General features: G+C 37.4%; 1 protein-coding gene across 1 annotated transcript in view; it reads left to right on the top strand.

Annotated features, from left to right (window-relative positions):
• Positions 1-820: 820 nt before the first annotated feature.
• The window catches only part of upf1.S (UPF1 regulator of nonsense transcripts homolog S homeolog), a 34,090-nt gene continuing 11,609 nt past the window's right edge, over positions 821-23,301 (top strand). The window contains 20 exon segments of the mRNA NM_001092393.1: positions 821-1,125; positions 9,196-9,338; positions 10,465-10,554; positions 11,052-11,219; positions 13,485-13,665; positions 13,954-14,115; positions 14,598-14,682; positions 15,180-15,278; positions 15,977-16,085; positions 16,467-16,626; positions 16,702-16,820; positions 17,634-17,798; positions 17,986-18,100; positions 18,501-18,644; positions 19,818-20,031; positions 20,586-20,703; positions 21,146-21,302; positions 21,987-22,129; positions 22,594-22,768; positions 23,210-23,291. Coding sequence (NP_001085862.1) covers positions 961-1,125; positions 9,196-9,338; positions 10,465-10,554; positions 11,052-11,219; positions 13,485-13,665; positions 13,954-14,115; positions 14,598-14,682; positions 15,180-15,278; positions 15,977-16,085; positions 16,467-16,626; positions 16,702-16,820; positions 17,634-17,798; positions 17,986-18,100; positions 18,501-18,644; positions 19,818-20,031; positions 20,586-20,703; positions 21,146-21,302; positions 21,987-22,129; positions 22,594-22,768; positions 23,210-23,291 — 2,794 coding nt within the window. The 5' untranslated portion in view covers positions 821-960.

Raw genomic sequence — 23,301 nt, 5'->3', positions numbered from 1 at the left:
TGGAAGCAAGTTTTGGTTGCATGAAAACCAGATGTACTGCCAACCAGAACCTCATGTAGGCTGGCAGTCCACATAGGGGCTACCAATAGCCAATCACAGCCCTTATTTGGCACCACCCAGGAACATTTTTCATGCTTGTGTTGCTCCCCAACACTTTTTACATCTGAATGTTGCTCACGAGTGAAAAAGGTTGGGGACCCCTGCCCTACATCATACTAAAAGTTAACGCAGAGGTGAACAAACCCTTTAACTTTCTGACTTGCTTCAAATCAAGTTGCCTTGATCGAGACAAGAAGTGTTCGTGTTTCTTTCTCACGCCCAAAAAGCGCCATAATTCTCATGCATAGTCCACATGACAGGAGCCCACTGGACCCGGCCTCCATAAAAACATAATGCCGTATATAAAAATGAGCCGCGTTATAGAAAATTAGTTAACATCTACATGATGATACGCACTGATGACACTCATAACTCTTAGTTCTTGAAATCACTAAATGCATTCTCGATTCAGCCTAGTTTTGTGGTTGCTACGTATCCGTTACGTCACTTTAGGCACCTCCCATATTAAAGACCGGCTCTTCCTCTACCAACGATGTTCCATTTTCTGATCTGAACCAATAATAGTCTTTAAACCGCGCGTGAATGCCTGAGAATAATGCAGTGGAATAACAAATTACAGGCAGGCATCCAACCCGGTTGTCAATAGCAACTCATAGCTACTGCTGTCGTACCGACGCCATTACGTCACGTTGGCGCGCAAGCGCGTTCCTTCCTGTGCTGCTACGACTGACGTCATCTAGGACGGAGGGAGCTTGGTCGGAGGCAGTTCATATTTATTCTTTTTACCCGTGTTTGGTGGATATTACATAAGGGCTTCGTGGTAGTATCGAAGCCATAGGAGTCTAAACGCTTTATAGGGATTTAGAATTTGATCGGTTTCCTGTCTCTTCGGCCATTACAATGAGCGTGGAGGCGTACGGGCCCAGCTCGCAAACCCTCACCTTCTTGGATACAGAGGAGGCCGAGTTGCTCGGGGCCGACACTCAGGGCTCAGAGTTCGAGTTTACAGACTTCACGTTGCCGAGCCAGACACAAGGACAAAGCCAGAGCCAACTGGACGGTCAGGTGAGCGCTATGGTTGCTTCCGGGGGCGGGAATGTGCTTGTCAGGCCTCGCGTGTGTCGTTCCCACTGCCCGTTCCAGGCGGCATTATGCTAGTAGGATGGAGTCCACTCGAAATGTGCTACTCTCATAAACCCGATATGGCCGGTTTTCCGAACATTTTTCCACAATACGTCACATGTTCACGACTGTGTTATTGGTCTGGAAAACAGACTTAGTTTATTGAACTGCGAGCTGTCAGCTTTGATTGACTCTTAGCTTTACGCCTCGTGTCGTGACTTTCACATAGTGTAGTTTAACCATCTGTACCTGTGGGCATTTTGTACATTACTATACATAAGGAATCGTAGCTTATTGGAAAATCGAAACCACTGCTCTCCTTGCTGAACTTGCACATATTGTCTACTCCTTTCTCCCCTGATGGTACTGTTGCTTTCACGTCCTCAGCCCTAGGAGCTCTTTACATAGAAATAGATTGTATGCTTCTGCTGGGACAAGGTCTAATGTGAATGATGTATAATATCTGTGGGATACACAGTAGGATGTGGGATGATATTCAGTTCAATTGTTTTCAGATTGTTCCCCAAGAAATAAAGACCTTTTTCAAATCTTTTATTTTTTTTTAATTCCCCCCCCCAAAATCCAAGTTTAAAGGCGTTGTTCACCTTCAAACAACTAGTTGTTTTCTGATAGATCACAAGAAATAACCTTTTCCAATTCCTATCTATTTTCTATCTGTCACCGTTTTTCTAATATTAATTATTACATTTATAAAAGTGTATTTTTCACCTTCTAAAGCAGCTCTTGGAGGGGGGGTCGCCGACCCTGTAAACTGTTCTAAATGGATACATTTAGTTGATACATTTCTTATCTTTGTCCCTGCTGAGCAGAATCTCTGGATTTCATTAGAGGCAGCTGTTAGGGTCAGGCCACACTGGGCGTTTTGGGGAGATTTGGTCGCCTGGCGACTAATCACCTAGTTTTTGTGGCGCCAATCTCCCCAAACGCCTTCCCTCACTCTGCGCCGGCTAAAATGAAAAAACGCCGGTGCTAATCACACGCTGCGATTCGTATACCCAAAGTCGCCCAAACTCGCGTGTGATTAGTGCCGGCGTTTTTATATTTTTAGCCAGCCCAGTGAGGGATAAGCGTTTGGGGAGATTGGTCGCCGCAAAAACTAGGCGATTAGTCGCCAGGCAACCAAATCTCCCCAAAACGCCCAGTGTGGCCTGACCCTTAGAATTGATACAATAGTTGCTAATACTCCAGAGATGCTGCTGAGAAATGTATCAACTAAATTTTGCAAAATTTGTAACAGTTTAGAGTCTGCGCCTGAATTACTGAACTGATAGACTCAAACACCAGAGATATTCAACCAGAGATATTCAACTTCAAACAGATTTTGAAAAATAAAGTAATTTTGTATCAATTCTAACTGCTGCCTTTAATATAACACAGAGATTCTGCTCAGCAGGGACAAAGATAAGAAAAGTATCAACTAAATGTATCAATTTAGAACAGTTTACAGAGTCGATGACCTACCTCCCAGCTCTGCTTTAGAAGGTGAAAAATAAGCTTTACACTTGTATATTAGAAAAACAATCACACGTATATAATTGAAAATAACTTAAAAAGTATTTTTTTTCTGGGTAACTATCTGAAAGCAATTGGATTGAAAACGTATTGGAAGGTGAACAAACCCTTTAAAGGAGAACTAAACCCTAAAAATGAATATGGCTATACATGTCATATCTTATAGGCTGAACATATTGCACCAGCTTAAAATGTCAGCTTCTCAATAGCAGTAATGATCCAGGACTTCAAACTTGTTACTGGGGGTCACCATCTTGGAAAGTTTCTGCGACACTCGCATGCTCAGTGTGCGTTGAACAGCACAAATTATCAAGCTGAAAATTAGGTTGGCATGTAATATAAGATGATGCAACAAGGCTGATTATTTAATTCTGATGCTAATTGCACTGGTTTCTGTGCTGCCATGTAGTAATTGTCTGTATTGATTACTAATCAGCCTTGTTTAATAATATTTATATTATCAATATACAGCATATTGTGCATCTGTCATGTGCAGTGAATCAGAAGAGAAGATGATGGGGAGCTACTGGGGGGATCTTTAGGGGCACATATCTTTACTGCTAAAGGACTGTGGTTGCCTTGGGCTTGTACAGAAACCAAAATTATAATGTACAACATTTATAGCCTACTTCTTTAGTTAAGCTTTAGTTCTCTTTTAAAGAGGATGGTGTAAAATTGGGAAATCCTAAATCTAAAAAAATGAAACCTATGTAAGGCATAAATCTGATATTCAAAACCTTAATATATTGGTTAAAGTGAAATTTGGGCCAGAAAACGGCTGCCATATATGTTCCAGGTATCATTGCACAGCTGCAGCAGGTAATTTTTTTTTTTTTATTTGCGATCTTTGGCTTCTGGGAAACGACACTTAAAACACTATGCTTTTTACATAACATGCAACATATTTACTACACAGATGAGTGTATGTTTCATTTATGGCCAGACCAATATCACATTCCAAAATCAAGGTTATAATTGTGAAGTTTGTAACAACTTCTCTTCTGAAAAGTTTTTCCATTAGATGGTAAATCATTGTTTGAGGTATTTTCTTCTTTTCAGCCACAAGCAGTCATGGTTTAAGTTAACCTTTAAGCTGGCCATAGATGTTGAGATTTTTAAAAGATCCGATCTTCATCGTGAGACCACGATTATCTCGGAACGATCGTACGAATTGTCCATCAACTGAAAAAACCAATTTGCCAGGAAAACAAAGGGTAGCTACCTGCTTGGCCCTGCAAACATAGATAGATTGCACTGGGATGACAAAGATTTTTTTAACCTGGCCTATCAATTTTATGACAGATGTCGGCCGAAAAATCGTAAGCTGTTCGATCGTTCGAATCCCACTAACCACACGATAATTTCAAAGGATTGGTCGGACTTCGGTTGTTCGGCAAGATAAATCTTTGCGTCTATGGGGACCTTTAGTATGTTGTCGAATGGCCAATTCTTAGCAACTCTTGAATTTTTATTTCATTTTTGAATCTTCTGTCTCTTTCCAGCTTTTAAATGGTGGTCATTGAACTGCACATCACTAGACTGCTCTTTAGAAGTCTCAACAATTTAGTTTTTTTAGAAATCGTGTCAAATTATGTATAATTACATAACATGGTGCATATGACATGCCATAAAGTACAGTCAAGCATAAAAGAATTGGTGCACTCCCATAATGTTAAACCGTATAAGCACTTTTACCAGTGTAGAATGTAAAATAACATTCATCAGTAAAAGCAAACCCAATGAGTTTTCTTGGCTCCTTTTTAGTGCTGTAAGTTGCCTTAAAGCGATACTGACAAGTTCCTATAAAAATCGTAGGAACGTGTCAGTATCAAGTAATTTCTTCCCCCTGAAAAATTTTCCCTGAAAGTCCCCCTCAAAGCTGCTCCCACAGTCCCGCGAACCTTTGCGCAGCCGACCTGCTCACATTGCGCCGTCCCCAGCCCAGTGTCACTGAAACTGCACAGAAGGTCTTTTAGCAGTGTCGGAGTGTTGTGTCAAAGCAGGTTCGCAGGGCTGGGGGCGGCTTTGAGGAGGGCTTTCAGTTCAAATACTCCTGGTGCAGCAACTACCGTACTTGATACTGACACGTTCCCATGATTTTTATTGGAAAGTGTCCGTATCGCTTTAAGTGAAATGTGTGTTTTGGCATCTAAAGCTTTTGAATGACAACTACATCCTGAAGGCTCATGTGTGCTTGGGTTGATATTTATTCAGAGTACCGGAGTAGATGAATTCTAAGGTAAATACTGGCTTCTCTTAGCCTAAATCAGTAAACTGGCAAACATTGCTTATTTAATACTTTAAAATTGGACTGCAGTTTAAATATAAAAGAAAAAAATCTTTACCTGCTTTTTTTCCCCTTTACCTTTAAAATTTCCAGCTGTATAACCTTATACCCTAAGTAATGGTATGACCTCTGTTTATTATAAATGTATGCAAAGCACAACATAACATGCTGGCACTATATAAATAAATGACGATCAAATGGGAACCTGCAAAAAATTTAAATACGGTTTACAAAATGAAACGGTAGGGTGTGAGGGACCTCCTTGCTGTGCTTACAATCTAAGTAGCTGCAAACAATAAACACACTTGGTTGTTGTAAAGAATTCATTATGGCATAATCATTTAGGATTCAGAGAAAGTACACCCATAACGTTGGCTCTGTTGCTCTCAGCCTTTGTTTTTTTTATATTTGCAAGCAGAAATGAGCAGATCCTCTCTCTTCTGTAGCTCTGTGTATCTTCACTAAAAAGTACAGCTTCTGTCTAAATGCATGTATGGCACAAAAATGCCAGCTTTCACATTTTTCAGTCTATCTGGCTCATGTACCTTGGGTCGGGAAGAAGCTGTACTTTTCAGTGACACAGTACATTTATTCTCTTCAGTACACAGTACTGAATCCAGCCATTCCCAATGGTAGACTGGATAATACCACATCTAGAAAAGCGTAGCTTTGAACATCAATTCAAGCAGGTGTCTGACCATTATCCAGAAAGTTCTGAACTGGAAGGCCATCTCCAATGGAGTCCATTTTAAGCAAATACAAGTATGTGGTTCATTTTACAGAAACCTGTTATCCATAGAGTTCTGCATTTTAAATTGCACTTTTCTCTGTATTAATAAGTGTTTTGCATTTGATCATAACTAAGAAAAAAAATAATCCTTATTGGAGGCAAAACAATCGTATTGGGTTTAATTAACATTCAAAGAATTTTTAGCAGGCTTAAAGGGGTAGTTCACCTTTAAGTTAACTTTTAGTATGTTCTATAATTGACAATTCTAAGCAACTTTTCCATTGGTTGTCATTATTTATCTTTAAGGGTAAGTCCACACAAGGCGTTTTTGGGTGATTTGGTCGCCTGGCAACTAATCGCCTCATTTTTGCGGCGACCAATCTCCCCAAACGAGTCTCCTATTCATATTCCTGTCTCTTATTTATATCAACCTTTGTATGTAGAACAGCAAGTTTCACAGTCTGGTGCTGTTCTACATACAAAGGCTGTCGTGATATCAGTGGAAAGTGGCCACTGAGGAACGTGCACCAAGTCTCTACAGGAGAGATAATCGTTGTGCTGACTACTTTTCCAAGATTCTTATTTATATCAATGCATGGTTAATAAGGTAATTTGGACCCTCAAAACTTTATTGCTGAAATAACAAACTGGGGAGCTGCTCAATAAAAGTTTTAAAAAAAAAAAACACTCAAAAACCACAATAAAAAAGATTGCAAATTGTCTCAGAATATAGCTCTCTGCATCAGACTAAAAGTTAATTTAAAAGCGAACAAGCCCTTTAAGATATAGTGATCTAAGTTCCAGAAAAATCCATTATCCAGAAAAAAACCTAAGTCTGTTTTACTCTCTCACTGACCTCATCATGCAGATATCGTTGTTATTTGCAGGCTGTGATGAGTCATAAATTCAAGAAAAGAAAGTTACAAAAAAAGTTGTTTATATTAGGAATTACCTGTGACAGCACTAACAGGACAGTGAAACCCCAAATCACTCATTATAATCTCTAACATCACTAAGGGTAGGTTCTGCAGAGAGTGCCTCTGCCATTTTTGTTTGTCTCCCCAGTAGACATTTATGCTGCATAGAATTTCCTAGATGTTTTCTGTATTGCGCATGTGTATGTCTTGTCTGGCCCAGTGTGTTTGTTAAAGAAGACAGCTGGCCTGGGTTCCCAGGTTAGGGATTTGAGTCATCAGAAGATGCCTAAGAAATTGGCACACCCAGTAGTTTCATTATTATTTTGCTGACGGAAGAGCTGGTTTATACTGGTAGTCTTAGAATTATTCAGGGATCTCTAGTGGCATGGTGGCACTCCTATGTAATAAATATGCATACTATAAATACATATCGTTAAACATTAATGATTCAACCAGTCACACAAGGGGATCAAACCTCCATTTATCGGTACAAAATTGCTTTGTAGTTACTCAAATTTATGCCAATTAGTCATTCTCCCCCCCCCTTGCAAGCAAATGTAGTTTTCCCTATAATAATGTGAATCCATCCCAGTGAATATGTTGTTTAGATACTTAGAAAACATGCCTTCCAGTTTCTGTTCACTCTTAAACCACTAGTGGTCACTGAAACTACCATGGTGCTATATCTCTGCAGACCAAATTTAAATGCTTACCTACATGTATATTTGATGCTGCAGTCAAATGCCACTTAAGTGAATAAAGTCAAACAGCACTGGTGGTGAAGATATCCGGGACTTGGAGAAAGAGATGCGGAAAGATGCCCTAGCATTCGTACCACAACTTACTATCTCTAGTAGGGGCAGATACATACAGATCAAGTTCATTAATAGAGTGTACCTCCCCCCCACAAAGATTAGCTAAGTGTTACCACTAGAGTCTCGGACCAGTGCCTCAATGCTGTGGGTACCTTCCTCCGTGTCTTTTGGGAATTCCCAATAATACAGGGATTTTGAGAGAGAGATATTCAATTATGCTAAAACCGCCTTAGCACTTAATAATATAGTCATCCAGCCTCCCGTCTGGGTATCGCGGAAACACTACCACTGACATCCCCGGCTAAACTGTTACTCGCAATTGTTCTATTATGCAAAAAAGGCAATATTGCTACATTGGAAGTCCATGAAGCCACTTGCGTTGTACGTTTGGAAAAAACGTATTAATGACTCCTTACCCAAGCAGAAACTTGTGTATTAGTCCTGTGGATGACCTGATAAATTTGAAGCCCTCTGGGAAGTGACTGGAAGTGAATGTATCTCTTTAACAGTGACCCATACATTAGAAAGAAATGCATGTTGGATGCCACATTGATGTCTATGTAATGTTTCAACTTGGTAGCTTCCTCCCAGCTCACCTCGTTTTTTTCTTTTTTCCTTCCTCTCATAACTAAAGGGGCTATTGCCCCTCTGTATTGTTAAAATTTGAAATGCAAAATAAAATCTTACTAAAAAAAGAAATTTAAATTTAAAAACAAAATACATTGAAAATATATAACCATAAGATGCCTTGCAGTTGCATCAGCAACATGTTTAGTGTGTTAGTAGTTCATGTACAGATGTATAATGTAGATTTTGAATGTTTTTTTCAGTGAGCATCCTCAACCTAACATTCCAACTGCTAACCATTCACTGTCACTGTGAGTGTTAATGATAGCAGAAGCAAATGTTTTTAGATGTGAAATTTATGTTAAAGGGGATGTCAAAGCACAAAAATAAAATCCCATTTTTACTTTCGTTAATGAAAAATAAACCTATCTTCATTATACTTTACAAAATTTGTACAGTTTTTTTTAAAAAAAAAAACTGATTATATGCAGTGAAAAAGTGAAATTCCCCCTTTATTTTACTTTCTGTAACTGATAGGAAACTTTAGATGCTCCATAGCTGCTCTGCAAGGAAACGATCGTACTTTCAAATGGCAGGGAAGCCATGTGCAAGGTTATTTTATATTTTGTTTGCATAACCTGGCTAGCTTTAGCTAATCTTTATGCCAATCAACCCCTACACCTTCCTTCCCAGCCGTGTAAAACTTGGACCATTCTGTTTGTTTCCATGTAGAGCAGCTTGTGACCGTGTAGAGATTGTTATCCACAGCAGTCGAGCATGTCAAGGGAAGGAGGAATTTCACTGCATACAATCGGGTTTTTCATAAAAAACTACAGGTTTTTTTATTGAAGTATATCGGGGATAGGTTTTTTTTTTTTCACGAAAGGAAGTAAAAATAGGTTTTTACTTTTGTCTTTACATCCCCTTTAAGGCTGCAGGTGTAAGTAATTTCCCTGACCATACAAAATTATTCCATCATATTGATTCGAATTGTTTGATGTAGGAAAAAAGTAGAAGGTAGACAAAGCACATGACTGCTTTAAATCTTCCCTTCGCATTTGTTACATTTTTATCACTTTAGCATTTTCCTTTATTTATTTATTTTTAAAGCCTATCATTTCTGTACTTTAAAGTTTATGGTTGAACTTTTCTGCACTGCCCTAGGTAAACGGTCCTGATGGCATGCTTCAGAATGGCACAGTGGATGATGGTGTTGGCAAAACTAGCCAGTTGTTGGGTGAACTGAACTTTGAGGAAGACGAGGAAGACACCTATTATACCAAGGATCTTCCAGTGCATGCTTGCAGGTAAGCAACTTGAAGGGTGCTTCTTATGGTCAGTGCTGCGAAATAAGTTGGCGCTATATAAATACATGTTAATAATTGTTCAAGATCCCAGTGTTGCAAATTTTGTAAAGCAAGATATTATCTTTTCCACTGGTAATAAAGTGAATCGCTGGTAGTAAAACATGCAGTGCAATGTTTTTCTGAAGTCGCTTGAAGTTTCCTCTTGAGTTCTCTTTATATGTGTATAAATTATTATACACCTACATACTGGAAACAAACCTTGCTAGAGATGTCAAATCTAATTGCTGATTGGTTGCTATGGGCAACATCACTTCTGATGTTTGTCTCCAATGCTAATAAATATGCCCTGTCATTTTAACCTAATTTACACAGGTTAGGTGGCTAACGGTAAAAACAAAGCATGTGCATGTGCTGCGGGGGTTTAAAGGTGGTTTGTGGCAGAGGGTGGTCCCCCCAGTCCAACCCTGACTGCTACTAGTAGCTCCATGTGTCTTCACCCTATAGAGTGACTAAAGTTTATCAGAGCACAAGTCACATGACTGAGGGCACCTGGAAAACTAACAACATGTCTAGTTATGTCAGACTTAAAAATTAAATATTAAAAATAATAAATCTTTCCACTCTTTTGAAAAATGGATTTCAGTGCAGGTTTCTGCTGGAGCAATGCGATTAACTGATGCATCTATTAAAAAAAAACATTTCCCCATTAAACAATGCCTTTAAGCAAACGTGGGACTTAGTATAATCTTTTGTTACATAAATACCTCTATTAGAAGTGTTGCGAGCCCTCAGCCTCTTGTCGGGTAGCCAGTGTTAGATGAGCAGTGTTGTAGCATTGCTATGGTAGATTCACAAGGGCTGTGCTTTTCTCTGGCAGTGTGTCTGATTAGGGCCTACATTCATATCTATATAGACTCCTGCCCAAGGTACTTGAATGGACTCACATCTGCTGTGTGCAAGAATACTGGTGTGCACAACTCCTTCCTTTAGGTTTTTTCCCCCCAACTTTGTGCAGGTATATCATGGTGTTCAGTCATGAAGTTTAGTAAATCTGATTCTTTTGCAATATTTTAATTCAAAAGTATTTTTTATAGTCTTTTGTAATAAATACTTTCTCTCCTGTCAGCTATTGTGGTATCCATGATCCAGCCTGTGTTGTGTACTGCAACACCAGTAAGAAGTGGTTTTGCAATGGTCGAGGAAACACTTCTGGCAGGTATGTAATTGTCTGCATAATATTGTCTGCAAGTGGTATAAATGTGTAGATTTGTATCATACCACTATACAAAATATTCTTTTGCTTTCCCCTCCTCCCCACCCTCATTTTTCCTACCCGCACTACTGACAAAACACATGTCCCTCTTCTTACAAACTAAGGCATAGGCAGGAGAACATAATGTACAATGGTTTTTTAAACCTAATTAAAGAGGATTTAGTAAAAATGCCTGCAATTTGTAGTATATGCTTTCAGACACATGAATCATTTACACTAATAAATGTATCCATAGATAATTAAAAGTTACACATCTGCTTTATGCATGAGACTTTAACACTGCATTCAGAAACATGGAAAATTTAGTTTCAAAAGATGAGACAAAAAAGACATTTTTATTTTCTTTATGTTTAAAAACCCTGAACTTTTTAAACACTGCAAGATAAGCACATAGTTTTGAGTCTCCACAACAATGTATGTATTCTTTATTTTTGTTTTAGCCATATCGTAAACCATTTGGTCCGGGCTAAATGTAAGGAGGTAACGCTCCACAAAGATGGACCTTTGGGAGAAACCGTTCTGGAGTGTTACAACTGTGGGTGTCGTAATGTTTTTCTTCTTGGATTCATTCCTGCTAAAGCTGACTCTGTGGTTGTACTACTTTGTAGGTGAGTGAAACACTGTAACAGAATTGTCCAGTAAGAGTATATTTACTGATATATATTTACTCTGTGTATAACAACTGATCATAACAGCAGAAAGAATGTGTAATACTAGGTACGCAAGACTATATTGGGAACTGCCATGCTGGGATACTTTGCTTGTTTTGGGATCTATCTGTGGCACATAGAGTTTTTACTTTTTGTAAATTTCTAGGTGCTTGTTGAAGTCTTGTAGATAATCCACTTTTACAGGAAATTGTCATTACAATAATAATTTCAGTAATCTGTTTAAAAAATACCCTTTGATGAGAAGATAGAGGGCTGAACAAAAAAGTTATATGCTGATGATATGCTGATATTTTTGGCAGACCCGGCAGCTTCCTTAGCCAGACTCCTCCAAAAGGTAACCACTTGGGAAATTCTCCAGTTTGCTTATAAACTGGGAGAAATCCCATATATTCCCTCTGGATGCTGATTACTAAGAACCATCTACAATACTTGTGAACTAATCTGAATCATATAATTACCAAAATAACTAGTCAGATGAAGCATTTTTCCTTGCCGCAACTATTGTATTCATTTGCAAACTCCCCAGTTTATATACCCATGAAGGTGTTTTTCCCATTAGATTCTGACACTAAAACATTTGTTTGGTCAGCATTGCATCTCCCAAGCTTGCAAGGTGGGGTGGCTTTTCCAGACTGGTGATCCTAAAATTTAGCTTCCCAATTCCGGCATCTCTTACTGTGGATTAAACAATATAAATGATGCTTCTTACAATGCCCTCAGTACATGTTTGGGGTAGTGAGGCAGTGCCAGCACTGGTATTCGTATAAACTATAGATAACTTTACATGTCCACTTCCCATCATAGGAACTCTCTTTCGAGTATGGTATGCCCCACTAATAAAACTTGTCCAATATCAGGGGATCTCTCCAAATACTGTTGTCTGAGAATAAGATTCCTAATTCTAAAAACCCAGATCTGCAGAGCTTTTGGCATCCACAGGGGATGGAAACGGTTGATGATCTATATGTAGATGTTCTATTTAAAACTTTTGAACAAGTCAAAGATGACTGATGTAATGGGCAAAACTTGGCTACAATACTGCCAACTTAAGCATGCTGCCAAGGCTCCATGGACATCACCCCCTGTCTTGATATCGAAATCACCAGTGGAAAACATACTAGAATGCCTAACAAACTTTTATAGAACCCACCTGCTATCTTGGATTTATTCTACTTTACTTAAAAATAGAAAACAGTAGGTTACTTCAGAGGTAGATGGGAGCTCAGTGTACCGGAATTGGAACGAGGAATGGGGGGAAGCTTTGGCCTGTAGCTTGGTGTCCTTCAACATAAGGAGTAGATTTTCTCAAACCCTTATTTTGCACCAAGCATGTATTACCCTTGTCCAAATGTACAAGGCAAAAATAAGGCCAAACAACTGCTGTCCTAAGTGTTAATTGCCTGGTGCAGATTTTCTTCACTTGATGTGGACAGAGGTGTGTTGGTGGTCACTGCAGTCACCATGATACAAGTCTTCACATCTCCCAAGATATGCCTACTCCGCATTATTTCACATCTCACTAAATCACATTACATATTAAGTTCTCTGAGGGAATCGCTATGCCTAGCGTGTAAATACATTGCTCTCAAATGGCTTTTTGGGAACCCCCCCTACTATTGTAATGTGGGAAAACTCTTATGCGGGAGCACCTTACACTGGCCTGCTTATTGTATATTCAAAGGGATGCACCAAACAAATTAGATCTGGAATTGCAAGGCTGGATAGATGCTTTGTCTGGAGAATGTCCCTTCTTGAGAATACTATTTCATTGTGTACCCTGATACTATACACATGCTTTTTTGTATAACTCTGCTAAGAACTACACTGTAGACTTATTCAGTGGTCGAAGGCATTGTGAAATGATCACCCACATGTCTTTGTTTTATTTTTCTTTTGCAATTGTAGTTTATCTATTGTTATTTTGTTATTTTATATTTTGTAGTTTTGTTCTTTTAAAAAAAAAAAAAGACTTAAAAAATGCCCTTCATTTTTTTTCATTTTATGTTTTTTTTTTTTTGGGGGGTGGGGGGGCTCCTTCAGTCTAATGTAACTGCTGCACACAGCTGAAAAGTGGTCGTCTGTGATGGACAGAATCTTTTACTTACTATAAATTTTAATTTATGAAAAATGAAAATATATAAAATTATGGTAGATTTTTAGATAAGGAAGGGTTTTAAATATGTGTTTGTTTTAAATATGCAGACAACCTTGTGCCAGTCAAAGTAGCCTGAAGGATATCAATTGGGATAGCTCCCAGTGGCAACCGCTCATTCAAGATCGGTGCTTCCTTTCTTGGCTGGTAAAGATACCTTCTGAGCAGGAGCAACTGAGAGCCCGTCAAATTACAGCCCAACAAATCAACAAACTGGAGGAACTGTGGAAGGTGGGATATTTTAGACTCTTTTTAGTGCAATGTAGATTTAGACAAATTAGCTTCTTTTGCCTATTTATGCAAAAACAAAATTTCTATTAGGCTGAACTATAATGCTATTTATCAATTTATACTGTGAGGCGTCTTGCAACTATATTCTTTGCCTTTTTGTTCTGTTTCTAAACTGAAAGATTGTATCTAGTTTCTGAGCAATGCCTGCCATCCAGGCTCTCATACTCTAAATTGGAAAGATGGGGGAACAATGTATTAATTGATTTTCATAATTATTACTGTCAACAGGAAAACCCATCAGCTACTCTAGAAGACTTAGAAAAGCCTGGTGTCGATGAAGAACCACAGCATGTCTTGCTGAGATATGAAGATGCCTATCAGTACCAAAATATCTTTGGGCCACTTGTCAAACTTGAAGCTGATTATGACAAGAAGCTTAAGGAATCTCAGGTAAGGAACCTGCAAATGCACTCTTTTTTGAGCTACTTCTTGGAAACATGATATCATTTTTGCTAACATTTGTCCTTTTGCTATATCTTTTATTTAGTTTTGTTGTTTAATTATATTAAATTATATTTTTTGTCGCCAGCACCCTGCTTTCATCAGGTCCTGAAGATTCCATTTATTGAAAGTATTTGTGTCTCTTTCAACTCAATTCTTGAATATGTGTTAAGGGCCTAAAGAGGAAAAAATTTAATAACTTTTTGATTTTCCTTCCAAGGTGGTAAATATTTAGGGGTTAAGGGGTTGTCTGGCTGGCTTCTCAGTTCTGAACTGAACTCTTTGTCTGATGTTTGGACAGTGGCACTGAAATTTGTTTACCTACACTGTGGTGTTTAGTGAAATGTGAAAAACAGTATTGTAGTATGCAGTGTAGGAAATACTTGAACTTGCACCAGGTTTAATTTTTACATTTGTGTTATTTATTTTAGACCCAAGATAACATTACAGTGAGGTGGGACCTAGGGCTCAACAAGAAAAGAATTGCATACTTCACTTTGCCCAAGACTGATTCAGGTAATCCGTTTATTACTTATTTTCTCTCTTTTGATTCTATGTAAATATCACTGAAGTACTACAAATGTTACATTACACTTTATTACTTTGTTAATGAATACATCAAATTTTAAAAAAGTAAATTTTTAGAAATGTATTGCATTTGTTTAGGAGAAGGAAAGGTGAAATAACTGGCAGTTGCAAATTATAGTCACCCCCAGTGATCACAAAACTTAACTGACATCCCACGCTGGGGATCCTCTTGGCAGAAAACTGCACCAGCACAGTACTCGGGTGTGCTTCTGCAGTAGAGTGAAATAAATGGTGCCGGTTTTGGCTAACAGGAGCTCTGGCCCAGAATAACTAGTAAGTGATTTGAATCACTTGCCTAATATTTGACACCACCCAGTGATTTCACCTTTTCATCTCTTATAATGCATGCCTTAACAGTCTGCTTAGATAGTATTGCTGTTTTTTTTCTAATGTAAAAATCTTAACAATTTTCATATAATTTTCAGATATGCGCCTAATGCAAGGTGATGAGATTTGTTTGAGATACAAAGGAGATTTGGCACCTCTTTGGAAGGGCATTGGTCACGTTATTAAAGTTCCTGATAGTATCCTTTTTCATCTGTATGCGCTTACTTTTGGGAAAAAGACTAAAGCATAGAATAGGAACTAGATGTACCAAAACAATAAATTGCACATGTTAAAGCCACCTGTACTTAAGGGGTCCTCTACCCAAAAAGTAATTTTTTTAACATAATGACAGACGTGTAATCCTAAATAACTTTCCAATATACATTTATTAACAATTGTGTGTAAGGTTATTGATTGATTTAAGGCTATTTGTAAGTGTAACTGATATTTTAAAAGCCCCATACCATCTTTTCTTGTGCTGGGCTGTCCCTTGGTGCTTAAGCATCAAATGCAATGGCATTTAGGCTATTAAATGGTTTCTAAACTCAAGCAAATAATTCATGTCACCTTTTTTGCGTGCTTCTCTTGTTATTTACATTCATTTTCCATTTTCAGCAGTAGCCTGAGGACTAACTGTAGATACAGGGTCACTGATATATCTTAATTTCCAAAGACTGAATGAAGGATAATTCAATTTGTTCAGTCAAACTGTGTAGACCCAAATCGAAAATAATGAAAAATGTGTAAGGTCCTCGAGCTCTTTTTGTTGTGATCCCAGAAGTAGTAACTTCTTGGAACAGAAAATTACAAAATTAAGCCATGAACAAGTGATCTTGGTGTTTTTATTATTCCAGTGCATGTCTATGTTTTGTTTGAAGTCTTAACAGATATGTAGATTATGGTGATGAAATTGCCATTGAGTTGAGAAGTAGTGTTGGTGCACCAGTTGAAGTCACTCACAATTTCCAAGTTGACTTTGTTTGGAAATCAACCTCATTTGACAGGTATTTGTATTTTTTTATTTTGTTTTTACTTGTTTTGCTTTTTTTATTGCTTTGCCTCGAAAAATTCTCTTAAGTAAAACCGTTTTCATTTTAAAATGCTTGGGGGTTTTTGTTATTTGAGCAGTAACACCAGAACATGAAAGCGTTTTAAAGTAATTAAAATATAATTTCTGTTACCCTGCACTGGTAAACTTGTGTGTTTGCTTCAGAAACACTACTATAATTTATATATAAATAAGCTGCTGTGTAACAACACATTCCCTTTTTAATTTGTCACAATGCATGTGACACAGTTTAGGTTTTGGTCTGCTTCCAGTTAGTTGCATCTTCCCGTTACTGGGGGCATCTGACAATGTGCATCTATATTTATTTTACAACTAGAATGCAGAGTGCTTTGAAGACCTTTGCAGTGGATGAAACCTCAGTTTCAGGTTACATCTACCATAAGCTTTTGGGACATGAAGTTGAAGATGTGATTATAAAATGCCAGCTTCCAAAGAGATTTACAGCACAAGGGCTTCCTGATCTTAACCACTCACAGGTTAATATACTTTCTATTTCCAAAATACAGTTTCCAGTTTTAAGTATTATACTTACAATATAACATTACTTCTAGGTTTATGCGGTTAAGACCGTATTGCAGCGCCCACTTAGTCTTATTCAGGGCCCACCTGGAACTGGTAAAACTGTAACATCAGCCACCATTGTTTATCATCTGGCAAGGCAAGGAAATGGGTGAGTATGCAAACTATTTTTTTTAAAACTTAATGTAGCACAAGAATAGAGGGACATTAACTGATATTTTTTTGAATTCCCTTCTCTGGGAACATCTACTTTACCCTAATTGTGCATTTATGTATATGTGTGTGTTTTTATACATGTGTTTATGTAGTCATATGCATGCACATGTGAGTGTGTGTAGATATGTGTATGTATGTATGTTTATACAGGAGTGGGGTCCCTTATCTGGAAACGCATTATCCAGAAAGCTATACAATTACAGGAAGGCCATCTTCCATAGAACCTATTATAAGCAAATTATATTTTTCCATTTTTTTTTAAAAATGATTTCTCTTTTTCCTCTGTGATAATAAAACAGTACCTTTTTATTTTAAAATCTCTAAAAAGACACAGTAAGATTATTTTGCAACCAATATGGATCAATGCAGTGTAAGTATAAGGTACTGTTTTATTTGAAATTGGAAATAATTTTTAAAAATCTATTTGCTTAAAGAAAAAACTTTTTATTTTCAAATCGCAAAAAAGTCCCTGCACCAAGTCCCAAATGACATCCCTCTCTACCAACATTGAGTCGGATTTTCTTTCTAAGATAGAAGTTTAAATCTGCAGTGATAAAAAAAAAACTTCTTTATCTAGATTGATGCATAGCAGTTATGTATGTTAAGTTAGTTTGTGGTAATGTGCCAATACACTGAATTTGTGATACTGTGGAAATCTCTGTTGTATGGCTTGTGTTAATAGCTGACGCATGCATAACATTTATCCACTTCAGCATGTTTAAAATCTTCATTATTTTTATTTGATTAGACCTGTCCTGGTTTGTGCACCAAGCAACATTGCTGTAGACCAACTCACTGAAAAAATCCACCAAACAGGACTCAAAGTTGTTCGTCTCTGTGCGAAGAGCCGTGAAGCTATTGACTCACCTGTTTCTTTCTTGGCTTTGCACAACCAAATTCGCAATATGGAAAGGTAGGCTTCCTATATATTTTTATGATAAAATGTTTTTAATAAATGCTTTAATTTAATGTTTCCCATTAACATTTGTAATTTGTTCACCAAACATGAAATTTGGCTCTATCAAAAGTATACTTTTGAGCGGACATTTGTTTTTCTCACCAATATAAAATGTCAGAATTGTTTCACTCTTTTTTCTTAGTATGCCTGAGCTCCAGAAGTTGCAACAGTTGAAAGACGAGACTGGAGAGTTGTCCTCTGCTGATGAAAAGCGATATCGTGCCTTAAAAAGAACTGCTGAGAGAGAGCTACTTATGGTACTAAGAAATATGCATTTTTCATTATATATTATATAGGCCTATCTTTACTGTATATATCCAACTGTATTCTTAAACTGCTGATGTTGGTAGACAAAATTTACATTTTAACATGTTACACTTGCATTCTTCACATATATTTAAATATGATATTTGGTTACAAAACCAAATAAACTTCACCTCAAAAAACATTCTGTAAAACGTTAAGTCTCAGGTTAAAAAAATGTTTTTCCTTTGGCTAAATATAATTTAGATGTAAAACAATATATTGTTCTTTTAGCTTCATTATTTTGATATTGTTTGCTACAGCAAGCAAGTTTTTTACCTTTTAATTTGATTGGGGGCATGGTTAAATGGTCAGTCAAAAGATTTTACTTATATACTGCCTTTTCTATTCTAGAATGCAGATGTGATTTGCTGTACTTGTGTGGGTGCAGGTGACCCTAGACTTGCAAAGATGCAATTTCGCTCTATCTTGATTGATGAAAGCACTCAAGCCACTGAACCAGAGTGTATGGTACCAGTTGTTTTGGGAGCCAAACAGGTGTGTTGGTTTGTTCTTGTAAATCATTAAATTGTTAATTTTTTCACAAAAGTATGCCTATTCAGACATTTAGTATTTCTTAAAAAAAACTAATGGTAGGGATTAATTTATTCCCCCAACTAAAAAAAGTTTTTTTCCCCATCCTTGACATTGCCCCTGAAGTTCCTTCAGAATAAAATTGGGAGAAAACCTTAATTTACAGTTACTGGTTAAGTTTTGAAAAAAAGTTTCCTTATGATGCAGGCACCATAATGTGCCAAATAAATCAAAATCCATACAAATATGAAGACCAGTTAAAAAATAAGGATTGTGTAATACCTTTCCTTAGCATCTTATTAGTTTACTGGAACACCGTAAAATTTAATTCATCTGCCTGTGGTTGACTTTGGTCTTCCCATACATTTTTTTTGTATGCTGGTCGCATTGGGCACTGACCTGTTATTTGTCATTGAATCTGTACTAACATGGTGCTAACACCTGTGGCAATCATGGCACACATTGTTACAGCTTGTTACAGGACTTGTATACTTTACCAGCTTTCCCCATTCAAGACTATTCACAACACCAAATACTTTATACAAATTGACAGGCCTTGACTTGTATACTTTACCAGCTTTCCCCATTCAAGACTATTCACAACACCAAATACTTTATACAAATTGACAGGCCTTGGCACACCAGCACTAAAGTTGACACTTAGCATTACACCCAGGCTAAATCGTCTCTCCTAAGAGAGACACGAAATACAGCTTTAAGTGTACTACAGCTCACAAACGAGCTGATTTTCCTACATGTATGCAACTTTTTTTGTAAAACAACACATTTTTCATAAATTGTTTTAATTGAAGCCTTTTTGTTTCTCAGCTTATTCTTGTGGGTGATCACTGCCAGCTTGGCCCAGTTGTATACTTGTATACTTTACCAGCTTTCCCCATTCAAGACTATTCACAACACCAAATAATTTATACAAATTGACAGGCCTTGGCACACCAGCACTAAAGTTGACGCTTAGCATTACACCCAGGCTAAATCGTCTCTCCTAAGAGAGACACGAAATACAGCTTTAAGTGTACTACAGCTCACAAACCAGCTGATTTTCCTACATGTATGCAACTTTTTTTGTAAAACACATTTTTCATAAATTGTTTTAATTGAAGCCTTTTTGTTTCTCAGCTTATTCTTGTGGGTGATCACTGCCAGCTTGGCCCAGTTGTAATGTGCAAGAAAGCGGCAAAAGCAGGACTGTCTCAGTCTCTGTTTGAGAGACTTGTAGTTCTGGGCATCCGACCAATTCGCTTGCAGGTGCAGTACCGGATGCATCCTGCTCTAAGTGCATTTCCATCAAACATATTCTATGAAGGATCTCTTCAGAATGGTGTTACTGCAGGTAAATCATGCGAGAGAAAACATCATTTGCCTACCTGTGTTAAAAAGATGCGGGGGAAAAGAAAATTTTTTAAACGACAAGGAAACGCTTATTCACTGTGAGATGCCAACATGTTTGAAACTCCTCAGTATATTGAATAACAATTATTTTTCTGGGTCATTGATGAGGGCATAAAGTAGCACAGCATTTTACTTAACTTTTCCTAGACATCCCTAACAGAGTTAGACTATTTGATGAACCTAATATATTCCTAAAACTGTTTGGTGCATGTTTATGATCATTGTCCTCAGAGAAAACAAATCCTTGTCCAGATGGGATGACCTGATTTTGCTGTATACCATAGACTATATCTCTGGTCAGTTAAGTCATTCATCCAACTCCAATAGAAGTAAAAAAATTGCAGCTCACATATACTTCTGTCACCATATTTGATTGTAAATTGGATGCATGGTTCATTTTGACTTATCCGTAGACTTTACTCCAGTCTTTGACAGTGAAATTTAAATTTTGTGTAGATTATGCTAAACTTTTTTTCTCCCCATCCTTCTTTTTAGCGGACCGTGTTAAAAAAGGATTTGACTTTCAGTGGCCTCAGCCAGATAAACCAATGTTCTTTTATGTGACCCAAGGACAGGAAGAAATTGCCAGCTCTGGTACCTCTTACTTAAACAGGTAATAAGATCATATTCCCCAGGGTCAGGTGTAGGGTGGGACTGATTTACCAGATGCATCCATAAATAGCCCTAAAGCTGCACCTTCTTTAGTAACAAGTGCAACTCTGAGTCTTTTTTTCAGGCTGAGTGGCAGTTTATTGGTCTATATATGGGACCCACCAACAGGCCTGCCCCACTGATCTCTAATTGAAAATCAGCCTGACATAAATCTGGCAGGTTTATACTATGAACCGCTATAGTCATAACTGCAAAATCCAATCATTGGTACCAGATCCAATGACTGGATCAGCCCAATTTGGCTCTGTGTGAGGGTGGCCAAATTCAATTTGTCACCAAATGAGAGCATCTGGCAGCTCTATATCAAAAGATATACAGTATATATTTTAGTTAAAGATATTCATATAAAAAATGTAGCCGAACTTTCCATCTTTCTCTGATAGAACCGAAGCTGCTAATGTGGAGAAGATCACCACGAAGCTTCTTAAGGCAGGAGCTAAACCAGATCAAATTGGGATAATCACACCATATGAAGGCCAGCGCTCTTACCTGGTTCAATATATGCAGTTCAGTGGTTCCTTGCATACAAAACTCTACCAGGTAAAGTACTTTTAAGATAATACCAATAATTAAGCATAGTCCTTTGTCTTTATAGAACAAAATTGACAGCCCATCTGTTTGAAGTGCACAGTGATGGCATTCTTTGTTAGGACAGCATTCCTTTGTTTATCTCTTGGCATTCCAAACAGTAATGTGATATCCCATACATTTTGCATGAATTTTTCAGGGTTGGTTAAAGGGGAGAAAAACATGATGATTGGATGATATGACATGATATCACTTGCCTTAGTCTATATGGAGCTGGCATTTGGTAATTATGCATTTGATAAAGGAATCTATTACTGTACTCCAAAGATTGCATTGCAGTAAGTGATATAAATAAGAGGCAATAAGATAATAACAATGAGGCCCCATATAGCCTAGCCCTTTGAACCTCCTACTCCTAAAATTGCCAGCATCATTTTTCCATATAAACATTATAGTAAATTTGTTTCTTTGTTTTGCTTTATAGTTAAGTCCATGGTTTAATTGAACATATGTCTGCTAATGTGTAAAAAAAAAAAAAAAAAAGCAAGGAAATGTCCTTTCTTGGAAGAATTTAAGGTGACCGTTTAGCTAGTAAATGTGATCACTGAGAATCTTTTCTGTGTAAAGAAATATAATTTTCTACATTATGCATATTTTTGTAATCCCACTAGTAATTTTTTATTTATTTATTTTAAGGAGGTTGAAATTGCAAGTGTGGATGCTTTTCAGGGGCGTGAGAAAGACTTTATTATTCTTTCTTGTGTACGAGCCAATGAGCATCAGGGGATTGGATTCTTAAATGATCCCCGTCGTCTTAATGTGGCTTTAACCAGAGCAAGGTAACGACAGTACATTCATCTGGAGGCTTACTGTGATAGAGCCAGTTGTACTTATTTAACAGAATAGACTTTTTTTCCAAACACTTTCTATTTGTGACCGTTTTTCTAATATCGAAGTGTAACGTTTCATTTTTTCACCTTCTAAAGCAGCTATGGGAGTTGGGGGTCGCCAACTCTTTAACTGTTCTAAATTGATATATTTAGTTGATACATTTGTTATCTTTAGTTACAATAGTAAAACATTTTTATAGACTGCAAGGAAATGCTTTATTTATTGGCACCTTTTAAAATTGATCTTTGTGTACATAGTGACATGGGATTGAACTCAGCTGTTATCCAAACGAATGAAAATTATGAACTGATGCAACATGTCTGCCTATGTAAATAAATGATAATGACAATACAGTTGGGCTACAGGTTGAATTGTGTTGACGTTTTTTTGTTTGTATTTTTTCTTTTTATAGGTATGGGGTAATTATTGTTGGAAACCCCAAAGCTCTTTCAAAGCAGCCGTTGTGGAATCATCTCCTGAATTATTACAAGGAACAGAAAGTTCTTGTAGAGGGTCCTCTAAATAATCTAAGGGAGAGTCTCATGCAGTTCAGCAAACCTCGCAAACTTGTCAACACCATTAATCCAGTAAGTGTTACTATCTCCAGATATCCGCACTTCATCTCTTAGTATGGCTGTTAATCAATGAAATAAAATGTTGTATAGTGTCCTACTTCGTTGACTGTGATGCAAAGAGCCAAACATTAAGCAAGGCTGCTGTTTTTTAAAGTGCCGTGTTTGCAGAAGGAAAATTCGCAACTTTTAATAGGTGGCTTAGCCGGCTGGTCAGCAGAATGAATCATGTCAAAATCCTTTTAGTAATACGCAAGGTATAAATTATCTGGCATCTACTATTAAGCGGGGTGTCCGCCCTTTTGTATTGCATTTTTTTAATATAATATTTTTTAATATAAGTACAAAGGACCTACATGTTTGCTTGGCATGAGTATTTAATTTTATGAAACCTTTTCCTGAACTATCAAACATAACACTGTCATAACATATCACTGTCTTATTTTTTGCTTCCAGGGTGCCCGTTTCATGACAACTGCAATGTATGATGCTCGTGAAGCCATCATCCCTGGGTCTGTTTATGATCGAAGCAGTCAAGGTAAGACCCA

The sequence above is a fragment of the Xenopus laevis genome, chromosome 1S (genome assembly GCF_017654675.1).
Source record: "Xenopus laevis strain J_2021 chromosome 1S, Xenopus_laevis_v10.1, whole genome shotgun sequence".
Taxonomy (NCBI): Eukaryota; Metazoa; Chordata; class Amphibia; order Anura; family Pipidae; genus Xenopus; species Xenopus laevis.
The sequence above is the reverse complement of the archived record's forward strand: the minus strand, read 5'-3'. Positions and strand labels throughout refer to the sequence as shown.